At 32.8% G+C, this 14,102-nt stretch overlaps 1 protein-coding gene and 1 long non-coding RNA gene across 4 annotated transcripts in view; one reads left to right on the forward strand and one right to left on the reverse strand.

Annotated features, from left to right (window-relative positions):
* LOC144578968 (uncharacterized) overlaps positions 1–14,102 on the forward strand; it is a 50,488-nt gene that overhangs the window by 9,010 nt on the left and 27,376 nt on the right. The gene's annotated exons all lie outside the window — the stretch shown is intronic.
* ADAM2 (ADAM metallopeptidase domain 2) overlaps positions 8,143–14,102 on the reverse strand; it is a 75,137-nt gene continuing 69,177 nt past the window's right edge. For 2 of the 3 annotated variants that reach the window (XM_078347535.1, XM_054243878.2), the window contains exons 20-22: positions 12,045–12,204; positions 9,273–9,336; positions 8,143–8,489 (exon numbers count right to left, since the gene is read on the reverse strand). In XM_078347535.1, the coding sequence (XP_078203661.1) occupies positions 9,303–9,336; positions 12,045–12,204 (194 nt within the window). In that variant the 3' untranslated portion in view covers positions 8,143–8,489; positions 9,273–9,302. The remainder of the gene's footprint in view (positions 8,490–9,272; positions 9,337–12,044; positions 12,205–14,102) is intronic. The other variant, XM_035270361.3, reaches the window with a different exon arrangement.

The raw sequence follows: 14,102 nt of genomic DNA on the forward strand, positions 1-14,102 counted from the left end.
AGATTTTCCACAAAAATTCTTAGAACTAATTAGAAAGTTTAAAATTAATTAATACGATATGTATGATAATGGTTAGAAAGCTGCAGTGTGTTAAAGGAAGTGACATATCCAAGTCTCAATAACTGACTAGCTGTATTTCAAAATGATTCTAGCTTCTCTGCATCTTTAATTCCCTTAATAATAAAACAGGTAAAGTCATACCTAACTCATGAGTATGTTGTGAGACTTCAAGAGATATTTTATAAGGCATTTAGCCATGACACATCGAACTTGTTTTTTACCTATTTTGTTATTTTGAGTAAGGTACAGCAAGTTATGTTGTTGAAACTGTGTATATTGTGATGCCATTCCCTGATATCTAGAATGTAGACAGTAAAATACATGTCTTTATTCTCAAACAATAAGACAAAAAAGGAATATGGAATATTTCATTGGCTTGTTTCCTATACAGTTTGTATCAAATACAATTATAGGACACATCATGAAGTTCTATATATGAAAACCAATCCATGTAATAGAATGAAGGAAAAGAACCACGTGATCAGCCTAAGTGAAGCAGAATAAGCACTTGACAACATTCGGTGCACTTAATGATAAAAAGCCTCAGGAAGCTAGAAATGGGGGAAACTATCACAAAATAATTAAAGGTATATACAAAAAACCCACAGTGAATGTCATATGTAATGGTGGAACTTCCTAGAGACTTGTTGAATGACTTTGACCAAAATGCTGATATTGATATGAACAATGAAATCCAGGCTGATGTGGTTTCAGATGAAGATGAGGAACTCGTTGGGAACTGGAGAAAAGGTGACTCTGTGCTTTAGCAAAGAGACTGGTGGCTTTTTGCTCCTGCGCTAGAGATATGTGAAACTTTGAACTTGAGAAAGATGATTTGGGGTATCTGGTGGAAGAAATTTCTAAACATCAAAGCATTCAAGAGAAAGCAGAGCACAAAAGTTTGAAAAACTTACAGCCTGATGATGTGATAAAAAAGAAAAACCCATTTTCTCGGGAAATACTGAAGCCTGATGCACAAATTTGCATAAATAATAATAAGCTGAATGTTAATCATCAAGACAATGGGCAAAATGTATCCAGGGCATGTCAGAGACCTTCATGGCAGAGGTAGCTGGAGGGTTGTTGTAGTGTAGGTCAGAAAAGTAAATCTTATGTAAGGTGTCTTTGTTTTCTGTTGCTACAAAGGAATATGTGAGACTGGGTACTTCTCTCTCTCTTTTTTTTTTTATAAAAAGTTTATTCTGCTCACAATTCTGTTGGATGCAAGATTGAGCTTTGGTGAAATCCTCAGGCTGCTTCCACTCACTGTGGAAGATAAACGGGAGCAGCCGTGTGCAGAGATCACGTGGTGAGAGAGGACTCAAGATGCAGGGGGAGGTGTCAGGCTCTTATTAACATCCAGTTCTTAAAGGAACTAACAGAGAGAGAACTCATTCATTACCATGAGGATGCACCATGTAATTCATGAGAGATCTGCCTCCATGACCCGAACACCTCCCATTAGGACCCAATTCTAATACTGGAAATCAAATTTCGACATTATATTTTGGGTGAACAAACATCCAAACTATATAGTATAAGATCTAAAGATCAATCAATAAATTTACACTTTAAAAGATGAATTTTTTTTGCAAATAGATTATAGATAGGCAAGGGGGAAAGTGGATAAAACAAGTATGGGGCTGTAACAAGTCAAGGAGAGAAAAAGCAATGGTTCAAACTAGGAATGGTAAGCGTAGTCAAAGTTTAAATATTTTTGAAAGTAAACCAATAGAGATAATTGACAAATTGAATGGCTATTGTGACAGCATTACTTTATAATCCCACAATTTCACTTCTAGGTAAATATCCAAGAGAAATAGAAACATATGTCCATGAAAAACTGGTACATTAGAATTCATAGCAGCATTATCCATAATAGAGAAAAAGTGGAAAAAGTCCAAATGTCTGTCAACTGATATATAACAAATAAAAATATAATAATGAATAAATACATTTTATTTATTTATTTATTTACAAAATGTGGTGTAGCAATGAAATGTTGTATTATTGGCCAGGTGCAGCGGCTCTCACATGTGTAATCATAGCACTTTGGGAGGCTGAGGTGGGTGGATCAACTGAGATCAGGAGTTTGAAACCAGCTTGGTCAACATGGTGAAACCTCATCTCTACTAAAAATATGAAAATTAGCCAGCTGTGGTGGTGGGTGCTTGTAATCGCAGCTACTTGGAAGGCTGAGAGAGGAGAATTACTTGAAGCTGAGAGGCAGAGGTGACAGTGAGCTGAGATCATGCCACTGCACTCCAGCCAAAGGAAAAAAATAAGACTGTCTCAGAAAAAAAAAAGTTACATTGTTGTTGCATTTTGACACCGTAACAGCAGATTTCAGGATTTGTGACAGAAGTCATGTGACTTATAATGCCGAAAACATTTATTATCTGGCTCTTTACAGAAAAAAGTATATGCTAACTACTGGACTAAATACAAGTCGTGAGGTAGACATTGTCTGATTGAATTAGAAAGCAAGGTCCATCTGTATGCCTCTACAAGAAACCTCTTTTAAATATAAAGATTTAGATAGGTCAAAGGTAAAAAGACAAATGTATCAGGCAAACACTAATTAAAGTCCAGGTACTTAGAGTAATTTCAGATATTCCAACAGACAGTTTTCAGAGAAAAGGGGGGACATTACCAATTATAAGGGGAAAATTCTCCAAGAAGATAACAATGCTAAATGTGTATGCATGACAATAAAACAAGAAAACTGATGGATCTGAACAGAGAAACAGACATGTCCTCAATTATAGTTGTAGATTTCATTAGTCCTCTTTCAATATCTGTAAGAAATGCTGGGAAGAAAATCAGTAAAGATATAGAGGATGTGAAGAAAACTGTCAAGCAACTTGACCTAATTGGCATTCAGGCACCCAACATCCAGATACACCATCTTCTCAAGTGTACATGGACCGTTAACCAAGATAGATCATATTTTGGACCATAAAATAAATAATTACTATTTTGGATTTGTTGTTGTTGCTTTAACTGCACAGTAAAAAAGTTTCAGAACAATGATCACATGTAATTTATAATTAAAACTACCTAACCAGTGGTGAGAAAGTCAGTTGCGGATTATACAGGGAGAGTAGACTTATTTTACAAATAAACTGAGAGAACTCTATTCTTATATCTGTAGTTGCCTGAATGTTTGGCTTTGACTCTTGGCTTAGCTAAGAGAAGAAATAATTTGCTGTTTAAGGTATAATTTCTTTCTGTGAAAACCTCCAGGACCAATTGACTCACCTGGAAAACCTGATTATACAACCCGGATTTTCCTTCTATATATAAATGCATAAAGACTCCACTTTGAACTTCAGCCATGAGCTTTCCTAGAGACAGAATCTATTCCAGAAACTTTTGTCATTCCATGCAGAGTCTAAGCCATGAGTCTCTACATATAAAAATTAATAAGAACCCTGGGGACCTTGCACATGGATGCCTGTTGGATCCCAGGGGCTCACCAGCACTCTCTCTTGCTACACCAAATCCTTCCTCTTTGAATAGAAAATTTAGTGTTAATATGCTCTACTGAGACTTCGAGCCCCATCAAATGCCCAATCTTAAATATCTTTACATGGTCAGAATCTGTAAACTATGTCCTTATCTTGAAACATATGAGCCTGAGAGAGATTCCGATAAAGATTTCAATTTCAAGTGTATTGTAAATTTATAGTGTTCCTTGCTGAGGTGGTTATTAATCATATTGAATTATTCCATGATCTAGTGATGTTCAGCATAAAGGCCTATCTTATAACTAAGTTCTTAAGACTGTGAAAGATTGCTTAGTATCAAATAAATAGGTATGGAGGTAGATATAAATAGATTAGATAATAGATAGATAGATGGATAGGTAGATAGATTATAAATGACAAAAGTTTCTGAGAAAGGAAGTTTATTTCATATTCAGCTTTGCATCTAACCAAACAGTGCATTTAAAAAGAAAATTAGAATTAAAACTCTGACAACCATTTCCTTAATTAATGTTCTCTTATTGACCTTGTGGAATTCTTTATTGCCTAATGTTTGATACTGAGGAGGGCATGGACTATTCTAAAGGTTCTTATTTAGTATTGCTGCAAAAATTAGTTAAAGGGTAAACTTTAATCAATGTCCTTTTCTGTCCTCCTTTGAAAAGGGCGACACACCCCATTCACACAGAATACCCATACCAATTATATGTTCAGGTAAAAACAAAGAGAGCACGGTGCAGTCTTTAGATTCAAACTTTACTGTGTGTAATTTCACATTTCCACTATGGTATTTCCATTTCACTTACACACATCTTAGGTCCTCCTTGTCTGTCGAAGGGATTGTGGTACTTTGAGTCCCTGTGGCTAACAGTTCTGAGATAATTGGCATACCAACTCAGGCCACTTTACTCAAACTATTGATTCTATTGCAAGAAAAGGATAGTGCAACATATTCTGGCCTCCCTGTAGTTTTTTTCAGATTCTAGGGCTTTAAATAGGTTACTAAATTCAGCTCATTTTTTAAACTATTTTCTGTCCTAAATTACAATTCTCATGATTACAATTGAACTCCACTGGACTGGAGTAGATAGATTTCATATGTCGTTGGTCTCTGAGTTGGGGTTGGAGTTGGAGCAGGTCACTTACCTCTCAGATATTGATAAAATACTATCAGCTTCTTAGTAGAAACTTTCTTTTTTTAAAAACCACATATTTAAAAGTAATGAAACAATTTCAATAAGTTGGCCCTGTTATTATGTCTACTTTGCATTTTTCCTTTTTGCATTAAATCCACTGTTTTTCAATTGACATATAAAATTACATGTACTTATCATGTATAGCATAATGTTTGGAAACATATATACATTGTGGAGTGATTAAATGTAACTAACTGATAAATGCATTATCTCAAATAATTAACATTGTGATACACATAATATCTGCTGTGTTTTGTAATAATAAAATATGCTGTCATGAACTATAGTTAGCACGATAGATCTCTTGAGAATATTCCTCTTTGGGCCAACATTTCTCCATATTCCTTTTCTCTTCTAATCACTTCAGTTTCTGGTAACCACCATTCTACTCTCTCTACTTCTACAAAATCAACTTTTAATAGATCCCACATAAGTGAGACAATGTGATATTTGTCTTTCTGTGGCTTATTTTACTTAACATAATGGCCTCCCGGTTCATAAATGTAGCAAATGACATAATTTCCCTTTTTATGGCTGAATTATTGTGTGTGTGTGTATATATATATAACCAGTAGTGGGATTGCTGAGTCACACAGTTCTGATTTTTAATTTTTTGAGGAAGCTCCATACTGTTTCCTATAATGATTGTATTAATTTATATTCCCAGCAACAGTGTATAAGTGTTCTCTTTTTTCTGCATCCTCATCTGTGCTCACTATCTTTTATCTTTTTGATGACAGCCAATCTAACATTATAGCTCATTGTGGTTTTGATTTATGTTTTCTGGTGATTAGTGATGCTGAGCATTTTTTAATTTACCTGCTGGCAATTTGTATGCATTCTTTTGAGAAAGTCTATTCCTTTATTATGTCCATTTTTTAATCAGGCTATTTGCTTTCTTGCTGTTTGAGTTTGTTAATATTTTGAATATTAACCCCTTATCAGATGTATGGTTTGCAAATCTTTTATCTTTTTCTGTGAGCTGTTACTTTACTCTGAGTCTTGTTTGCTGTACAGAAGCTTTTTAGTATGGCACAATTCTATTTGCCTGTTTTTGCATTTGTTGTCTGTATTTTTGAGGTCATTTTTCAAAAAATCATTACTCAAATTTCCCCTATGTTTTTTCTACACTTTTACAATATCAGGTTTTATATTTAAGTCTTTAATTCATTTTAAGATAATGTATGTATATGGTGAGATATAAGGATCTAATTTCATTCTTCTGCATATAGGTAACCAGTTTTGTCAACATCATTTGTTGAGGAAACTTTTTCCTCATATGTATGCTTGGTGCCTTTGTCGGAAATCAGTTGGCTGTAAATGCATAGATTTATTTCTTGGCTCTCTACTCTGTTCCATTGGTCGATGTGTCTGCGCCAGTGCCGTGATGTTTGCCCATTTTGAAGTTAGGTAGTGTGATTTACTTATAAATTACCCAGCCTGGGGTTTTTCTTTACAGCAAAGCAAGAAAGGCCTAACACTATTGTTTAATTTCTTTTAATAGTAATTTATCATTTTGTATGTACAGATGTCATAGTTTTTCTAGAATGGTTATTTTCAAGAATTCAGTATGTTTAGTGTTAATGTAAATAATATTCTTTAAAATGTCCTAGTTTTTATATTTTGTATCTTATATACAAATGGGATACTTGTGTATTCAATTTATACCCAATGGATTTTTCAGATTCACTTGGTAATTCAAATATTTTATCTATAGATTATTTTGGATTTTCTGTGTTTATATTATAATAAGGTTTTCTTTGGATAAAGATTCCTTTTTAAAGTTTATATTTTTTGTAGCCATATTTACTGACTGGAATTTCCACAAAGATATATAAAAATGTTAATAGTGAATTCTCTTAACTTCTTCACAATATTAGGAGGAAAGACTAAATATTCAATATTAATTATTTTCATTATTCATGTTTTGTTGATCCCTTTCATCAAATTAAAAAACTTCAAGTCTATTTCTAGTACCTAAAAACACATGTGTCTTATGTGTGTATCTGCTTATAAATTAGGGAATCCAGTCAAATTTAATCAAATAGCTTGAGTATTTTAGATACCTTATATAAGTGGAATCATGCAATAGTTGCCTTTGTGTGACTGTCTTATTTCATTCAGCATAATGTCCTTAAATGTCATCCATTTTACTTCATGTGACAAGATTTCCTTCTTTTTTCAGGCTGACTAATCCTAGCCATGTTTTGTTATTAATTTTTGCTGACCTCATGAAAGGAATCAGCATGTGTAGGACTGAAGTTCTATCTTCCTAAGTGTTTACTTTTTGCAAAGAGGAAGCCATCAAAACCTAAATTTTCTTTATAAAACACATTTTAATTTTGATTACAGTTGCTTTAAACTACAGTTACATGTGGATATTTAAATTCTTCTTAGGTCAGTTTTGGAAAGTGTCTTTTTTTATAGGAATACTTCTATTTCATTTAAATGTTTTAATTTCTTACTATTACTAGTGACTATGAGTGTGTGCCTTTTCACTTCTGATATTGTTCATGTGTGTCTTCAAAATCGTTCTCTAGTATTAGCATATTTTAAAAGGTTTATTGGTTTCCTTAAAGAAATAACTTCAGCTTTGTTTATTCTTAATATTAGCATTTTCTTTAATTTTCATTAAATCTTTCAGTTTTCTATATTAGTTCTTTCATTCAATTAATTTAACAATAGTTATAGGTTCATTTTCAATTTTCCTTTAACATCTTCAAGTGGTCTCAGATTCCCACTGAGCAAGGCCTAGCTACGTCAGTCATTTTTTTCCTATAATACTTTCATAGTATACAATTCAAAGTATATTCAAATTTCCACTGAATGTTCTTCTTTGATCCATAAATTGTTTAGATCTTAAATTTGCTTTCGTTAGACAACATAATCTGAAGTATTTCAGTGATGAGAAATTGGTTAGACCTGTTATATGCCCAAGCATATAGAATATATCAGTAATTATTTCACATGGACTTAACATTTATATTTTGAAGTTGGGTATATCAAATAGATCATTTTTGCCAATCATATTGCTGAAATTCTTCAGTGTATTTGATGATTTTTCTCCTTTTTGTTCTATCAATATTTTCTTCTTACAGGTTGAAGTTATATTAAAAGTCATAAAATTTTAATTATTATCATTATAACTTCCTAACAGCTTGACCTTTTGCATTATAATACACTCTTCTTTTATCCTACTAATGCTGTTATACTTAAAAATTTGCTTCATTTTGTAGAACGTTCCTATGGTATATATTTATTTGTTCATCTTTACTTTGAATGTTTGTATATCTGAAAATGTCTTTTTTCAGCAGCATATGGGGAAAATGTCTCCGAATTTTAGGATCATTGTCTTTGATTGATTACGGATCATCACAATATAATATGACAACATATTGCATTTTAAAATATAACAGCAGCTTTTAATTATGGTACCACCTCATTACAATATTTTCTTATACCATGCCCCTGCTGACAGAATTAATGTCTACTGACCCACAGAAATAGTGTGAGAGAACTTAAAAAAACAGAAATTTGTAATGTAAAACTCATTATCATGCATTTCTGATTAGTAAATTATCTGTGAAATTATACATGTATGTGTATATATATATGTACACCATATTTTCTGGTCAAATTAAAATCACAATATGCAGGTTTGAGTCCCAGGAAATCAGGTAATGTACATTCTCTTTTCTTCCATTTTTTTGTGTGTTTATCCATCCCATGTAATTACTCTAGAAGACTGAATAAATGAAAAAAAGTCACCATTATCAGCAAGTAAGTTAAAATGATAGCTACTTCAACAAAGAGCATGCAAGTAAACTGATTGCAAAGTAGACATATATCATGCAATTTATTTTTAGCCAACGTTTTAAATACACAAATGCTAAAGAAGTAAAATTAACTAGGGAAAATAATTTAAAATATAACACTGCAAGAAATTTTTAAATGGGAAATTTCAATATCATTTATAACTTGATCATGTCTATTACAAATTCTGAAAAATATTATAATTCTCAAAAATATTATCTGCTGTTTTTATTATATACAGGTATATGACTGTCACTACTTAATATATATTTAGTTTAGTTATGTGTATCTAATATACTGCATTGTCTCTCTCTCTCTCTCTCTCACTCATCCTTAAAGTATTTGAAACTCACTCATGTCCTTTGCAGGGACATGGATAAAGCTGGAAGCCATCCTTTTCAGCAAACTAACACAGGAACAGAAAGCCAAACACCACAGGTTCTCACTCATAAGGAGGAGTTGAACAATGAGAACACATGGACACAGAGAGGGGAACATCACACACTGGGACCTGTCGGGGGATGAGGAGCAAGGTGAGGAAGAGCATTAGGATCAATACCTTATGCATGCAGGGCTTAAAACCTAGATGATGGGTTGATAGGTGCAACAAACCACCATGACACGTGTATACCTATGTAACAAAACTGCACATTCTGCACTTGTATCCCAGTAGTTAAAGTATAATAAAAAAAAAAAAGGAAAGAAAGAAACTCACAGTGATATCATGGCATGTCTGTTGTCCAGCCTACCCTTTAGGTTCACTCTCACTTTCAAGTTGCCTGCATATTAAAAATTAAAACAATATTCAATTTTCTTCAAGATGGTTTTACAAACCTCTGTATTATTTGTTAGTCTTGAAACAGCTCTGAATTTTTACCTGAGATCAGGGTTCACCCCTTATTTGAGAATACCCTATCACTGAGAATATCTCTGCCCTGGTAATCAAGACTAATAATGCACATCTTTGCATCACTAAATATGAAAAAATGCAGCGATATATGTCTGTCTGAAAACAAACAGATCATTTTTGTATTCATAATATTATTGGTTAAATATCTTTAAATGTTTTTGCCATTCATTTTCAACCCATTACTTTCTATTCATATCACTAGCTATGCTTTTTCCCTAAAGATACTTGATATTAGTTTTTCCACAATAGTTATCCAATATGAGAAAACCACTTCAGGAAATTTAAGTATTTACTAATTAGTTTAGGTGCTGTACATTATTTCAGCAATTTCATATCAACTTTTGAAATATATTCTCTCTTCATTTACATTGTCTTATTAAGTACTTTAATGAAATTCAATTCATTTCAAGCAAAATGAAGGACACAGATATATAATTCTTAGGCAAAAATCCTTTTTTAGCAATTTTCTTGAAAAAAATAAACAGTTTTAATATTTACTTGTATCTTTATAGCAGATAGTTTTATTTTATTTTATTTTTGAGACGGAGTTTCACTCTAGTTACCCAGGCTGGAGTGCAATGGCGCGATCTCGGCTCACCGCGACCTCCGCCTCCTGGGTTCAGGCAATTCTCCTGCCTCAGCCTCCTGAGTAGCTGGGATTACAGGCACGCGCCACCATGCCCAGCTAATTTTTGTATTTTTAGTAGAGACGGGGTTTCACCATGTTGACCAAGATGGTCTCGATCTCTTGACCTCATGATCCACCTGTCTCGGCCTCCCAAAGTGCTGGGATTACAGGCTTGAGCCACCGCGCCCAGCCAGATGGTTTTATTTTTAATAAAAATTTTTTGTTTTATGTTTTCTGTAAACTAGACATGGCTATCATCTAGATAAGTTTTTTATTATGTATTAAGTTTTAGTATTTTTCTACTTCTAACTGCTTGTGTTTCAATTTATGTTACTACAAAAAAAAAAGCTAAATTGCTTTCCTGGGCTTTTTTAATTACCTTCCGTTAAAATAGCATAAAAATTCCTTAAGATATAGAAATATTACAAAGTTATTTAAGTATTATTAAGTTAAAAATCCGTATTTAACAATTAAGATCAAAAAAAATGAAAGAAGGTAAACTTTAAACTTTAATGGATCGCTAAACTTTATCTACTTTTGCCCCTAAAAAAGTCCAGATTCTTATAAGTTTAAAATTGCCAGCCTTCAAAAAACTCTGTTAATATATGTGTGCGCATGTATCATGATATATATTGTATATCGATATATCTATTATATCTATATGTCTATTATATAGATACATCATATACAGTATATACCCATCGTGTGTGTGTACATAAATATCATGTGTATATATATAGATACACCATGTATCTATATATATAGATACATCTTATAGATAGGTACCTATATATAGACATTGTATCTATTATATACATACATCGTATCTATATATATAATCTACACGATGTGTGTGTGTGTATATATATATATATATATATAGATACATCTTATAGATAGGTACCTATATATAGACATTGTATCTATTATATACATACATCGTATCTATATATACAATCTACACGATGTGTGTGTGTGTATATATATATATATACAATTGTGTGTACACCAACAGATTTTTTGAAGGTTTGCAATTTTAATCTTATAAGAATCTCGACTTTTTTAGGGGCAAAATTAGATAAAGTTTAACTATCCATTAAAGTTTATCTTTAAAGTTTATCTACCTTTTTTCATTATTTGATCTTAATTGAATATGGATTTCTAATTTAATACTTAAATAACTATGTAATATTTCTGTATCTTAAGGAATTTTTATGCTACTTTAATGTAAGGTAACAGGAAAACCCAGGATAAAAATTCAGCTTTTTTAAAAAAATATACATCATATGTCATATGTATATTTATATATATACATTTACACACACATTGTGTATATATATATATTTATATATAAATATAAATACACACATATACCAACAGATTTTCTTGAAGGTCAGCAATTACATGTGTATATATGTATGTATATGTGTGTGTATATTTTACATATATATATATAATTTTTCTCTTTTTTGAGTCTCAGCCTCACTCTGTTGCCTGGGCTGAAGTGCAGTGGCACAATCTCGGCTCACTGCAGCCTCCACCTCCCAGGCTCAAGTGGTCCTCCCACCTTAGCCTCTTGAGTAGCTGGGACTATAGGTGCATGCCACCATGCCTGGCTAATTTTTGTATTTTTTTGTAGAGGCGGGGTTTCACCATGTTGCCCTAATCTTGAACTCCTGGCTTTAAGTGATTCACTTGCTTCAGCCTCAGAAACTGGTGGGACCTCAGTTTGAGCCACCACCCCCACCATTAGTTATTAATATAGGAGTTATTAAATTCCCATACAAAGACAATAATTAAATTTGAACTATTACTTATTCAAATTTATTAAATTCCCATACAAAGACAATAATTAAATTTGAACTATTACTTATTCTACCACAATGCTATTTATTGACTATGTTTATAAATTATACAAATAACAAATCTTAAATATGAAATCTATGTACTCATCGCTTGAATAGTCCTCAGTTCTCCGTTTTTTCCTTTGGAAATAAACTTTCCCCATTATAGCAATCAGTACACAGAAAACAATAAAGAAAGGAATGAGTAAGAATAATGGCCATCTCATTGGTTTGGAATGGTAAACGTTCTCAATGAAGCGCCTTTCTAGGAGGAAAAAAAATCAAATATTTGAAAGCAAGCACTGGAAATATGGCAAAGATATTTCTGTATTTTACTAAGTCTACCAGAATAAAACCTTTGAACAATTTAGTAATTTTATAATTAACATTTTTTATATAAAATAGATAACTTGAAAACATAAATGCCCAAAGTGACTCTTCTAACGCTTTTTAAAATGGATAGCTGTAGATCATAGGCTAATATTTTGTTGAGGATTTTTATATTCATATTCATGAAGAATATTGTTTTGTGATTTTCTTCTTTGTTGAGTTTCTTGTTTGAACGTGGCATCAGAATTATGTTTCCTCCTACCATGAGTTGACGGGAACTTCCCCATCACTGTTTTCTGAAAAGAGTATTGCTTTCTTTCAAGAATTTGGTTCCATTCACCTGTGAAACCATCTGTGCCTATCGTTTTTTGTTTGTTTGTTCATTTTTGTTGGTGGTAATTTAAAAAAATCATAAACCCACAGGTTAAGAAGAAGTGTGGTTTCTGACTTTTTGGTTGTGCCCTTTGGTTTATAATCTAAATAGTCCTTTTCACATCTGAGTACCTTTATCAGCCTGTTGCTTGCCTATATGACAAAGAGATTTATTAGTGTGGCCTTTGTTTAATGGATTGTGTTAGGTGATTGGGAACCAACGAACATATATGCTATCTTGATCAGTTTCAACCTGAGCTAATATAATTCTTTTGAATTTCTGATGTATCAAATAAAAACACACTCCATTAAACGAAGGCCACACTAATACATTTCTTTGTCATAAGCCTTTCTCTGTATTTGATCTTGTGAGGCTGTTATGAAATGACCAGTTTAAAATTCTTAGTAGCCTTATTGTTTGAAAGTTTTTATCATGCATTTACATAAAACACTTAGAAGGCCTTTGTATAGATGAAAGAGTCTCAGCTGGATGCAGTGGCTCACACCTGTAATCCCAACACTTTGGGAGGCCTAGGCAAGTGGATCATCACTAGGTCAGGAGTACAAGACCAACCTGGCCAAATGGTGAAACTCCATATCTACTAAAAACACAAAAAATCAGTCTGACGTGGTGAGGCACACCTGTAATCCCAGCTACTTGGGAGCTGGAGATTCACCTGGACCCAGGAGGTGGAGGTCGTGGTGAGTGGAGATGACATCATTGCACTCCAGCCTGGGTGACAGAGCAAGACTCCATCTCAAAACAAAAAAGTATCTAAGAGATATCAACTTAAGTTTTTCTGAGACTTTAACAAAGAGATTTACCATCAAAAGCCTTGCTTAATTTTGATCTCAGATAAAATTTGATTGCTTTAATCTCAAATTTGGAGCATTTGAGATTAAGCCAGTGCTTAATCTCATTTCACCATTCCTTACTTTAAGAAACTTGCTGAGAATAAAAATTAGTTTTACTTTCACCAATAAAATTCTTGCTTGAACCAATGTCCCAGAGTGTTCTAGTAGTTCCACAGTAGGCGTGACTTCAATTTTCCACATCACCAAAGGCGGCAGTGATGCCAAACAATTTACCACTTCATAATTTTCACTTTCTGCACCATGTTAACATGTTTTTAAACTGTCCTTGGATTGCTCACCAACTTCAACATGTTCTAAGACTTCAACAGTTTCCTGCCTTTCTATCTTCCATACACTATCCAATTTCAAAGCTAAGGCCACATTTTAGATTTCTGTTACATAAATACACAACATATTGATAGCTAAATGTTTTTATTATTTATCGCTGTATAAGAAATTACCTTAAAGCTTAGTTACTTAAAACATTCAATTTTGCTCATAATTTTGTTGGTCATGAATTTCAGGAGGGCTTATTAAATGGTTGTATTTTTGTTTCTGAGTGCAATCAAATTTCAGATATTGCTGATAATTTTCAAGAAGTGAATG

The sequence above is a fragment of the Callithrix jacchus genome, chromosome 13, assembly GCF_049354715.1.
Source record: "Callithrix jacchus isolate 240 chromosome 13, calJac240_pri, whole genome shotgun sequence".
In the NCBI taxonomy this organism is placed as follows: Eukaryota; Metazoa; Chordata; class Mammalia; order Primates; family Cebidae; genus Callithrix; species Callithrix jacchus.